The sequence below is a fragment of the Falco peregrinus genome, chromosome 7 (assembly GCF_023634155.1).
Source record: "Falco peregrinus isolate bFalPer1 chromosome 7, bFalPer1.pri, whole genome shotgun sequence".
NCBI lineage: Eukaryota > Metazoa > Chordata > Aves > Falconiformes > Falconidae > Falco > Falco peregrinus.
Genome location: NC_073727.1, coordinates 90,265,992 through 90,277,685, shown reverse-complemented (window position 1 = coordinate 90,277,685; position 11,694 = coordinate 90,265,992). Strand labels below are relative to the sequence as shown.

At 42.3% G+C, this 11,694-nt stretch overlaps 1 protein-coding gene across 5 annotated transcripts in view; it reads right to left on the bottom strand.

Annotated features, from left to right (window-relative positions):
- Window positions 1–1,308: 1,308 nt before the first annotated feature.
- Window positions 1,309–11,694, bottom strand: part of KLHL32 (kelch like family member 32) — a 129,352-nt gene continuing 118,966 nt past the window's right edge. For 4 of the 5 annotated variants that reach the window (XM_055811050.1, XM_055811053.1, XM_055811052.1 and 1 more), the window contains 4 exons: window positions 9,221–9,279; window positions 6,564–6,756; window positions 4,476–4,570; window positions 1,309–2,644 (listed from right to left, as the gene is read on the bottom strand). In XM_055811050.1, coding sequence (XP_055667025.1) covers window positions 2,483–2,644; window positions 4,476–4,570; window positions 6,564–6,756; window positions 9,221–9,279 — 509 coding nt within the window. In that variant the 3' untranslated portion in view covers window positions 1,309–2,482. Of the gene's footprint in view, window positions 2,645–4,475; window positions 4,571–6,563; window positions 6,757–9,220; window positions 11,244–11,694 lie in introns of those variants that run through there. The other variant, XM_055811054.1, reaches the window with a different exon arrangement.

Genomic DNA, 11,694 nt, shown 5'->3' with positions numbered 1-11,694 from the left:
GCTGCTTTGTATGCTCCGTGGCTGTGGTACCCTTAACTCATTTAATGCAGTTGCACAGCTGTTAAAACTGCCGTTCACCAGCACAGACAATTGGTGGTAACAACCAGGACAGTAAGAGTCTAAAGGGCAGAACAAACATGACAAATAACTTTCTTGCCGTAGACTCCTGCCTTTCAGTCCTCGAACCAAGAGGCATGTGCTGCTTTGTATAAGGAAGCTGCCCCCTCCGCTTCCCAAACACAGGCCGCTGTCGCAGCTTACTGCTGCCATTCCGTAGCCAGCCAGATCCACCGTAATCCCTCCTCTTGCTCTCCAGAAGGAGCAGTTTAGAGATTATTTCATAGCTACAGCTGTGGTAAACTATGAGGCCTAGGAATAAAAGCCTCAAAACTAAAGTTGGGACTTACAAAATATACTTTGCACTATAGTCTGGAAGCACACTGGGCTTTACAAAGGGCAAGAAATTAATTCTCCCACCACCTGCAAAATAGGAAGCGTATGTCAGTTCTGCACCCGGAGCGAAAGCTGAGCGCTTACCTGGTGCGGCCCCTCCAGGACGAGGCTCAAAGCCCCTACACACACGTTTTGATTATTGTAGCCACCTCTTCTTGAAAATGAGACACACAGTATGTTTGTGTCCCTGCAAGTCACGCGTAAGGAGAGCTTTGAATACTTGCCAGGCTTGGGACCTGTGGCCCACGCTGGGCGACAGTCAGATTTTTAAAGTGTAAATGGCCTCTTAGGAGAGCTGGCCCTTGCATGCTGATTTCCAGTACATCAATGGAACTAAAAAAAACCAAATACCTTGATGTACAGCCTATACAGCTCCCATGCAGTTACAGAAAAGTACTGCCTGGCTGTAGGCTTGCTTTGTGTGCAGAGGAAGACACAGTTAGCTCTCAAGTCAGTGTGCCAGGTGAAGACTCTGCAGCTGCAGCTCTGCTTTATGCGACAAGAGTGAGAAAGCTCAGCAAAAAACCCCCACAGAACTTTCTAACCTGAAAACTACCAGAAAAGGTGATGTTCCGTGAGTACGCGGCCCAGCTGGAGATGGAAACGGTGATAAATTCACCTCCCTGTATCACTAACCAGACCCTTAAAAGTTAAAAGAGGCATTTGACTTGGAAACATTGCTCACTGGACAAAGTCAAACCTGTTCCTGTCCAGCAAGCGCAGGCTATTGCTGCAGCATATTCTGCACACGGCATTTGCATGAGCATCAGTAGGATTTTCATAGGTTGGCTCAGATAACACAGTGGCAGGGAACAGATCAGCAGGTAAAGCAGAGAAGTGCACAGTACCCGCAAATCATAAATAGAGAAAGATTTAATTACATGCTTGGTTAATATTTACAAGCATTGAGGTTGTTGTTAGATATGTAAATAAAACACGGAAGTAAGACACATGGGCTGCAGTATCCAAGCAAAGCCAAAATATAACAGGTTAGAGTATTTATTGTGAACTGGCATATGCCTGGAGTACGGAATGCAGACACACTACATAAACTGAAAGAATAAATAAATAAATATTGACATTGTTCTACACCTGTTTAGCCTCTGGAGACCAGTGATTTGTGGGACCATATGCTGGACAAAATGAGACTGTTCATTGATAATTGTAAATGTGGTGACCCCTTGCAAACTGGATATTAAAAATATTAAGTAAATGGCACATTTTAATTATACAGTAAAGAGGCTGTTCTCCACCATTAAAAGACTGCAGCTGTCATGAGGATTTGATCATATGACAGAAGGTAACATTTATTTGATAGTAGACCTTGGTAAATGACATCCAAAAATGATCCTTAGATTCTCAAACACATTCAGTTCAGATTTGGGTTTAACCATGAGGCTTTGGTGTCTTTGTCTTTCAGCTGAGACAATTTTTATCTCTCCCTCATATACTATAGGGCTCGTTTGTTTTTTATTTTTGTTTTAATCTGCTTTGCAGTATTTAAATTTCAAATTAAGTAGTATTAAATGAGAAACTGTAAACGATGGAGTCTGGAATTGGAAGTCAACACATTTGTTATTCTTTTTGCCAAAGGTATCAAGTAAGTTCCATAATTATCACAGTATCATATCGTCTTTGTCAACATAAACAGAGCTTTCTATCAGCTTTGAAGGTGCCATTGGTGAACAACTGAACATGCAGACTTCACAGAGCAGCAGCTCAGGAGAAGCTGAGAGCATTCACAAAGTTGCATAAGGAAATGAAGTAGAGACAGGTAGCAAGTAGTCACCACCAGAAGTGCCAAACACTCTCACGTATATGCTCCTATATCTGAGGCAGAGGAGAGGAACTGTAGGTTTTGTAGCTTCCTTCCTGCCCGTTGTGATCCAGCTTTAAGACAAATGCGTGAAGGTAAAGGAGCTGCCTGTGTAGATTCGTTCTTCTCACTGATCCAGAGAAACCCTTCTATACACATGGGTTGATTTTTTCCCACTCCACTTCTAATTTTATGAAGTCCACTTTCCTTGTCTCACATTGTGCCGATCCTGTGGTGAGGCACTTGCAGAGTCTGAAGGTTGGGGCATGTGAAATAAGGAGCTGGAAGAAAGCATGCTGCTATTCCATTGGAAGCGAAAGGGAGCGTAGGCCCATAGAATACTTCTTCCTTCCCTTCCTTGCTAACATCCAGCACCTGCAGGCCAAAGCATACAAAATATTTCAGAGATCAGAGAAGAAAGCGGAAACAAGATTTGCTGGCACACACCACGTATATACTATTAATCCCAACGGAAAGGTAGTTTCAGTTCATTTTTATATTGTATTTATGGATCTGGTGATCCGTTGCTGTCCTTATCACCCAAATCTTATGCTGGCTAGGCATTCAGTAGCGGACAGTGACACGGGATCCTGCTTCAAGGCAGCAGATCATGCCACTGTGCAAGTAGAATACTGTGCACAGAAGTGCCACTGTCACCACAGAGTATGAATGATTTGTCACTTGGTGGTGTATAAGGAGCAAGGGAGCTCTATGGAATTTGGAAAGGCCAAATAAATGATTGACTTAAAAGAAAATGCAGGTATACAGAAAAAGTGATTTTTTTTTCTTCCAAAGGAGAAAGTAACCTCGCATTTGCTGTATTTGAAGATAAAAGGGCTAGTTTTGCTGGTTAAAGCCAGGTACGCTGCCAACAGCTGAGAAGTGGCAGCTCACCCAGCTCTGCCAAAGCACTCATTATACTTACTTCTTCCTTGAATGCAGGGACTGTCTCCAGCAGGCTGCCAGTTCACAACCAGTTTGGGGATGCGGACAAATGTCCATTTAAGAAAGCAAGATCCCAGTATCACTTTCCCTTGCCACTAAGCAGTATTTAAACCCAGCTGCAATCCTGCAAGGTACCTGCTGATTATATATGAGCCTGTTGGTGAAGTACAGCCACCACCCTGACACTGTGCTATTACTCCATCTGAAGCACTGTGTGTCAGTTACTGTCATCCAAGCCAGTCTGCATGAGTTTTTTCCAATAACAATTGTTAGGTATGGTTTCCAACCATTTGGTAAAACATAATTATACTATGACCAGAACATGGCTCCATCTGCTTATCTTGCATGATCTAGTCTTTACAAATTCATACTAATAAGCATTCATTTTAAGACCAGCAGCTCAATATCTAATACATTCCCTTATTATGCTAAGTCTAATTTCTAGTCTTACGGGACAGTTTGGAGATGAAATCCTAAAATCCAAAAAGTTGGAAGCAAATGAAAATGTTTATCAGCAAAAGTGCAGAAACTGAGATGTAAACAAAAGTTTCTGTCTGTAATTGCCCAGCTGGTCACAAAAGCGATGGCTGTGATGCAGACTTGCTTCACTCAAACATGCAGAAAGATAAGAATTCCTGATTTCTTTACATGAATACCTGAAAGCCATGGATCTGCAGGCAAGCTGCTCTTACAAAAGATAAGAGAGCAGAAGAGTTTGTTGGACAACCTATTGCCTACAGCAGGGATCAAAAAACCTCCATTCCAGCTTTGAAGCAGTAAGTGCTAGGGCAGGTTGCAGGCTGACTGAACTTTGTCAAAGAACAACTTGATAACTCTGGCAGCTATTCAAAAAGACAACTTGGAAAGAAGAAAAAAAAAAAAGTACAAGATGGGCTGGAAAATTGTTAGCCCACGCCCCATCATCCATTTCTGCAACCCTTTTAATTTTCAACTTAATTGTGTAACCTGAGAATATGTACCTATTATTTTACCCAGATCTTGCCATAGGAGAGATTCCTCAACCCTGTTTTACTAGAATAACTGAAAAGAATTGCATCTACTGGCTCATCTGGAAAGATTTTTAATATCCACAGCATTTCCTCTCTGTGTCTGTGTGAACACTGTCAGGTTCAGTGGCTGCATAAGAAACACCCTTAATCTCTCCACTTCACATGCATTTTCCTTTTTGAATAACCTCTGTGCAAAATTTATCCTTGAAAAATTATTGGAAAAGACTTTAAAAGAAACCTAAATCACTCACCTGGATACATGCCAAAGGCTCATTTGTCCAAATCGAATAGCCACCAACTAAATATATCCTACCGTTGTGGACAGCGACTCCAGACTCATTTTGACCTAAAGCGAGAAAGGAAATAGAAACCACTTTCAGTGTTTAATTAACCCTTTTAACGTCGAATGTTGGAGTTCTGTAATAGGATGCAAATGCACCTGGCAGTAACTCGACTGTTTCAGAATTCACAACATGTAAGAGTGAAGGTGAAGCATGAGGGGGCTGTTCTTTGCACTCTGCAGGAGCCCTGTACAGTGCTGTCCAGAGAGATACCCCAGATGAGCAATAAACTGAGGCTGTGCAGGGAACCATCTGCTGCCTCCTCAGCGGCACAGGTTTTTGTACACGTGTATTTCATAGGCAAGCTCCCCACCTGCCTCTCGGCTGCTAGCATCACACATGAACATCCAAACAGACACATAGGCTGAGAGAGCTGAATGCCCCTCACGTTCTGCCCGCCCCTGTTCACCCCCTCATTCCTCCAGGTACAAGTAGGGTGAAAACTGCAAAAGATGCTGTGCAAGCTCATCCCCATAGCAACAGTCTCCTGAACAAGTTTGGAAGTTCTGAAGGATAAATACAGCCTTAAAAGAATATGCACTACACAGTGCAACAGGCACATTTACCACCAGTTGCAGATACACAAAGAAAGGCTTACATAGCTTCTTTAGGTGCAGGCTGTGGAAACAACCCACCAGGTTGTATCTGAGGAGAGACTACTGTCTCACAGCATTCAGAGGTATAGAGTCAGCTCCAGAATGAGGGTGCCTGCCGTGCCAGTGCTTTTGCAGTTGCAAACCAGATTATGTCCTTCTCAAACGTTCCTCCAGATAATAAAATAATCAACTGGAGAGCCAAAGGGATATGAAAAACTAATTTTGTCTGACAGTGTGTAGCTCCTTTTTAACCTATGTCTCTCTCCCAATGTCCATCAAGCTCTCTAATGACCCGACTCAGAAACCAAGCAACCCTTCTTCAGATCCCAGAGATTAAGAAACACAATGCAATATCTTATAGAACAAAGTTGCTACAAGAGCAGCTTTTAAACCTACCAGGAGGAAGATGACATAAGGCAACTGCCTTATTTGTCAGATACTCATTTCCCTGACATGGTGTTTCTAGCTATCCTGAACTTCTAGATAAGCTCCTACATCCTTTTGTATCCTTCCCAGTGGTAGAGCTCAGAAATCAATTCAAAACCAAGTGGAAAAAGATGAAAAGTGAGGTAGGCTTAGTTCTAGGACTCCTATAGCAGTCTGCACTGGAAGTTTTTGCAGCCAGTACTGTTATTAATTGAGCTCCAAGTCTACCACACAAGAGAATGGCCCCAACATTAATGCTGCCCTGTCCTGGAAATCCATCCTTTTCTGCAAAGCTATGTTGGTGCTACTCTGAGAGTGTGTCACATACCTGTCTCTCCCAGGGATTCAAATGGGTAGTTCATCTGGGAATTGTATCAGGTGGCGGTGAAATTTGGTTGACTGGGTGGCAGGAACATTGAGTTGCAGTGTGATGGTCAAGAAGAACTTTACAGACCCTGTAGCTAACTGAGCTGTTCAACTCATCCCTGACTTGATGGAACTCCAACAAAGACACCTCCTTTGGTGTAATTTATTAAGATACCGTTTAGAAATAAGTGACGGTTAACGGATATCAGTGAAAGCTTTCCCTGTAATGCCAGCAGGAAGCACAACAAAACGGTATTATGGCAGAGACATATCTGCCTGTTGTACACTCAAACAGGGAGCTAAATCTACCACTGCAGGCAAGCTTCCGGGGATTCAAAAGCAAGTACTGGTAATACAAGGACAAATTATTTTTGATTGATTAATTAAATTAATGTGCACCTTCTTAAGAATTTAGCCTACGATGTGCTAAAACAAGTGTTTTGTAGAACACTGAATGCCAGAACAGTGTCTTCTTGGCCAATGAAGGTTCCTAAATCAGAAGCAATTGCAGCAGTCATGGAGTTCCACATACTAAAGGCACCTAAAGGGAAAAGAATTGATGTTTTATTTTAACAGTAGCAAGTTTCCCTATCTGGTGTACAATACTCGCCTGTCAACATGTTGAAGCTGCAACGTGTCCACTGGTCAGCATCTATGCTGTAGGAGTCTATGTGCCGAACCAGAATCCGATCATTGTTATAGTCAAGATCATTCCCACCTAACACGTAAAGTTTCCTTTGGACAGCAGCCATGGAGTGATACACTCTCCTCTGCAACATCGGGCTACGGCTTAACCATTTATTCTGGAAAGAGAAAGAGAAAACTTGTCTCAGCACTGCTTAGAGGCATACCTATATTAGCAGTACAATAATAGTAGCATGTTACTTGTGTTCTCCTTACCCTTGGCCAGAAATCACAGGTATGTATACTTGTGTTGTTCATGTGTTAAATGTGTGCTGGTTATAACACTGACTAGATATACTGGTCTTTCAACATGTGGTTTACAGTTCTCACATTTAAATTCATTAATAGTATTTCTTGATCTGTATTTTTTCTGTTTAGCTCATCGGGTTTCAAAGCTTTTATTATTCTTTGTAATTCAGTAGCAAATCCTCCTTAAGCAAGACTATTAGATGTCTCCTTTGTATACAGTGCTAAAATTATCTGTACTAACTAGCTGTTATGAGAGAAGAGAGATTCTTCTACCTTTCACTACTCAGAAGATCAAATGATCTTATCCTTGGGGAATGAAGCAACAGGGAAAAATTATTTCCTAAAGAATCTTCTCAAATGATTCATGTATTTGGTTTAATGCTAACTCTTTATTTGTGGGTGCTTACCAAGTAATATTCTTTTGCATATTTTCCTTCCTAGTTAATAATATTCAAGAATTCTACCTGTTCAGGGGAGGGGCGAGAGGACACAGAAGAAGACGGATTAAAGCACAGTATTTTAAAACCAAGGAAACAATTGCTCCTGATACACTTACTGAATCAAATGACCTGGCAATGGATAAGATTAATTTATTTAAGTGGAGGAAGTTAGAATCTGTGAGGAAATTCTTTGCTTTGCATGTGCTACCGCTTGCAGTAACTCAAGAGCCTCTAATACTACTGCCTTTTAACCTCCGCAATATATAGCTATACATTTCAATGTGTAATAGTTGAATATTAGGCATTAATGTTTGCATTAGCAGTCCAGTCTCTTAACACCAGACTATAGACACCATCTGCTTTGCTAAGCCTGCCTGCATCCCCTGATTATATCTTTAGCTTCCTCCACTGCAGCGCCTGCCAGGTGAGCCGCAAAGCGCTGCAAAGGCAAAGAAACAGAGGGGCCTGGTGGGGTCATTTCTAATAAGCCGGGGTGTGAATACTAATCAGCGGTGAGGAAGCAGAGGTCACCCCAGCCGGCTTGTTGGCAGGTAGCTGTGTGCTCTGTGGCAGATGGCAGGCATTATCGACTCGCCACAAAGGCCTTGCGCAGAAGCAAGCGCTGGTGCTGAATGATAGAGTTATTGAGATTCTGTGCGAGATGCAAGCAGATGTGATGGTTTCCAGCACCCACCATAAACAATATGCCCGCAGAATTTTTAAAAAGAGTTTGTGTGTACAAACACGAAGCAGACCTTGTTTGAAGAATGCAAGTGCACAATTCCTCTGTAACTCCTTACTTGCCAGGCCGGGTTTCTCACCGTCGGCACGGCATGCTGGAGTAGCCCTGCCACTGGCAATTTGGGGTGCAACTTCCACATCAGCAAGTAAAGAATCAAAGCGAAAGACGCACAGTAGAGACACAGTATCTAAATATATGTCCCCCTCATAAGCGAAATAAGGTTGCTGCCTGTAATCGCTACTTGGATTTAGGACAGAATCAGCATTCGTACAATCAGCACATAAAACTGCACCTCAAAAAGAAAGAGGCAGGTGTGTCATTGCCTGCTTTCTGCTTCAGGACCCGTATGTGTTATGCTTTAAAAAGTCAGCGGGAACCACATGGCAGTATCCCGGCACAATTTGGTTCCAAATACAGCAATCAACCCTATTCCACAATCAGAAAAGTCAATACTCTTCCGCGTGGATGTAAATCAAGCTATGCAACTCTGATTGCAAGCTTAGGACTTAAATTCCAAATACAAGCAAGAGGGCATAACCATGCCCTAACCCTCTGAAATGGTTACTGAGCCGTGCTAACCTAATCAAAACATACACACAACGTATGAAATAATCCCTAAAAGATATTTTAGGTGATTGGGTAACAAAATGATAGGCACCCTTGCAGTCAGCAGAATAAGTCACAGCCAGGTAGTATAGTTATGAAAATATGCAGAAAACAAAAAGCCCATACATGCAATTCAAAGCAGAAATACCAATGACAAGGAGCAGTTGCGTGACACTGATTTGGAGTATATTGGAGTACACGTGGCCCAGGGCTGCTGGATTACCAAAAAAACCCAAACAAAACAAACAAAAAAAAACCCACACCAAGGAAAATAAATACTGATAAATACGGGGAATTTAAAGCATATTTCTGTATTTAATCTCAGATTTAATCTCAGATGTCTCTAATACCCACAAGCTGAAAAACATAGTAAGTAGTCAGGGTCTCCATTACTCCGTTAAACTCACACATTAGTACAAAGTGAATTTAAAACACCACTAATCCAAATGGTCAGCATTTTTAGCCTTACCAACTCATTGTATGTATTTGCTAAGACCTGTTTGAAGCAAAACATAGGACAGAAACACGTGCAGCACAGATACCCACCTGCTTAGGATCATAGACCATGAGCCTGTTCTGATACTGTGCAGTATTTGTTACTCCTCCTAAAGGCAAAGTTTATACAGGTTAGGTTTTTTTCGTATAAACAAAACCAGATCAGATCAGGTACAGAAAAATAACTAACTCTAGGGTTCATTTGCTGACATAATTACATTGCACACCACCACTTATGCTTACATTCCATTGCATTTTTTATTCCGGTTGCAAGGTAATAAGTAGGATATCTGTCAAACATCTAAACCCACAAAATAACAAACAGCTCCCCCCCCCCCCCCTCCTTTGTAAAACTAAGTCTATGTGCTAAAGAGGAGATAAAAATTGTTATGTTTATAAATGACTGTGTATTCAAACCTCATCAAGATGCGAAGATATACCCTGTCCCTGTTCCAAGGAGTGTGCAAGTGTGACGCGGTTTAAAAGAGGAGGAGGTAAGGCTTGTATCAGAGAGAAGGAAGCGGTCAGAGAGGAGCTCTGCCTAACCAGAAGCATGACGTGGGACACTACTGCCAGCTGGAAAGCATAGTGCAAACCTGTGTGACTGTGTTTGCCTATATATTTGAAGGAAATCCTATATTTAGTCTGTATCATAGGGAGAACATCTTCTGTCTTAGTCAGACTTACTGTGTTAGGAGGTTCCTTCATAGTGACCAGAAACAACACTACCATTTACTTTTCAATAATGTTTAGAAACCAAGGTAAAAAGCACTTCAGAAAAATCCAGAATGGACTCCGACCCAAGTAGATGCTGCAGACCAACTATCTACCTCAACACAGTACACGTTTAATGCCTGATCATCCTGGTCTCTACTGGGTTTAAATGGCAAATCTCACTGAGTAAACTGGTAGAAAAACTCTTCTGTCACAAGTCTGTAATCTTACCTGCATAACCATGTTCTTGAGTGTGCTCAAGCCCCCTGGGGAGGGACACGGTATCACTGCAGTGCTGCTGCAGGTCCCACTGCCCCCTCTGTCACCACCCCGGGCCCATGGGAAGATGGGATCAGAAATAACACGTGCAAGCTGCACCTCACCTTTCATCCTACCAGAGAGTCTGGACGTAATGAGGGCATGCCAGTGGCCACGCACCAGTGAAACTCGTATAGACAGACAAACTTTCTATATCATAGTTTTAACCACACTTGTCAACGATGGACAAAATCCACAGTAATGAGAGGAAGGAATTTCATCTGTTGATGAAACATTTGTTGATGTTTCCCTTTTTGTGAGGACATCCCCTGTTTCAGAGAGAGCAGCAACAGAGCTGCTTTAATTCCTGCTGACTGAGCTATGGCCCAGTCCTACTAAAGCCACTGTGGGTTTTTTTTCTTTTATTTCCAACCAATGTTAACATGGCTCCATGCTGGGGAATCCTCATTTTGCCACCCTCCAGCTGCACCTAGCTCAGCATTTTGGTTCAGAGCTATACTGCGATTTTGAAGCAACTCCCCCACCTCTCGCATGTCATTTTAGGCTGTAGGGTGGGACCAGTGTGCACTGAAGTTAAACCAGGAGTTCTGCTCCAGATGTACAGCGGTGCCTAATGGGGCATAAGGGTGTGAAATAATAACTGGTCTTTCAGATGGTTTTGTACAAGCTGAGTACTGGGAATATCTGGTCCAGAGGACCACAATAAATCTAGTCCAAAGCAAAAACTGTGAAGGATACATGGAGTTGATATAGAGAACTCGGCACCAAAGTGTTATCTGCTGATCTGCTCCTACTGGGCTGAACTACTTGCCAGCAGAAATGTACTCTGATCACTCCAAATAACTTCAGTGAGGCCCAGAATCTGTAGCAGAAACTACAGACAACCAAGTGTCTTGTCTTCAACCACAGTAGCAGGGAGGAATAACACTGTTACTTGGGTGCATCTCTGCCAGCACAGGCACGGTAGGTAGCACAAGCTCCCAGCTCAGGGATGCTTACAAGCTAAGCGACAGCTCGGATGAGATGTAGTCTTTTCAAACTGTTTCCATCACGCTCTGCTACACACTGCCCATCACAGCACCTGTGAAGTACACATACAAGAACACACACTGGAAAGCAAGGACTGTTTCCCACGTCTAATCTCACAGTCTGTTTTGGTCTCTGCAGCCTTCACAGCCACATGCACAAAACAATCTTTTCTAATATGTTTTGTAATTTGATTTTCTTTTACGTAGTTATTTTCACTCCTAGCGTAATGTTTAAAAATGAGATGTCATATTCATATTTTGAAAAATAAAAATCATAGTTATTTGGATGATTACCTTCAGAATGTTAAACTACATGAGATGCACCAAAACACAGTGCTGGGTCATATATTTCCATTCAGAGAGGACACCTTAATTTGGGGGGGAAAGATGTGGAGAAGAAGAGAAAGAAGGGAGTTGCTTCCTTGTAAAATAATGAAATAATCAAATAAGCAAGATTTGCCTCTCTCCACAAAGAGCCCCTCATATCAAGTACACAGCTTACAT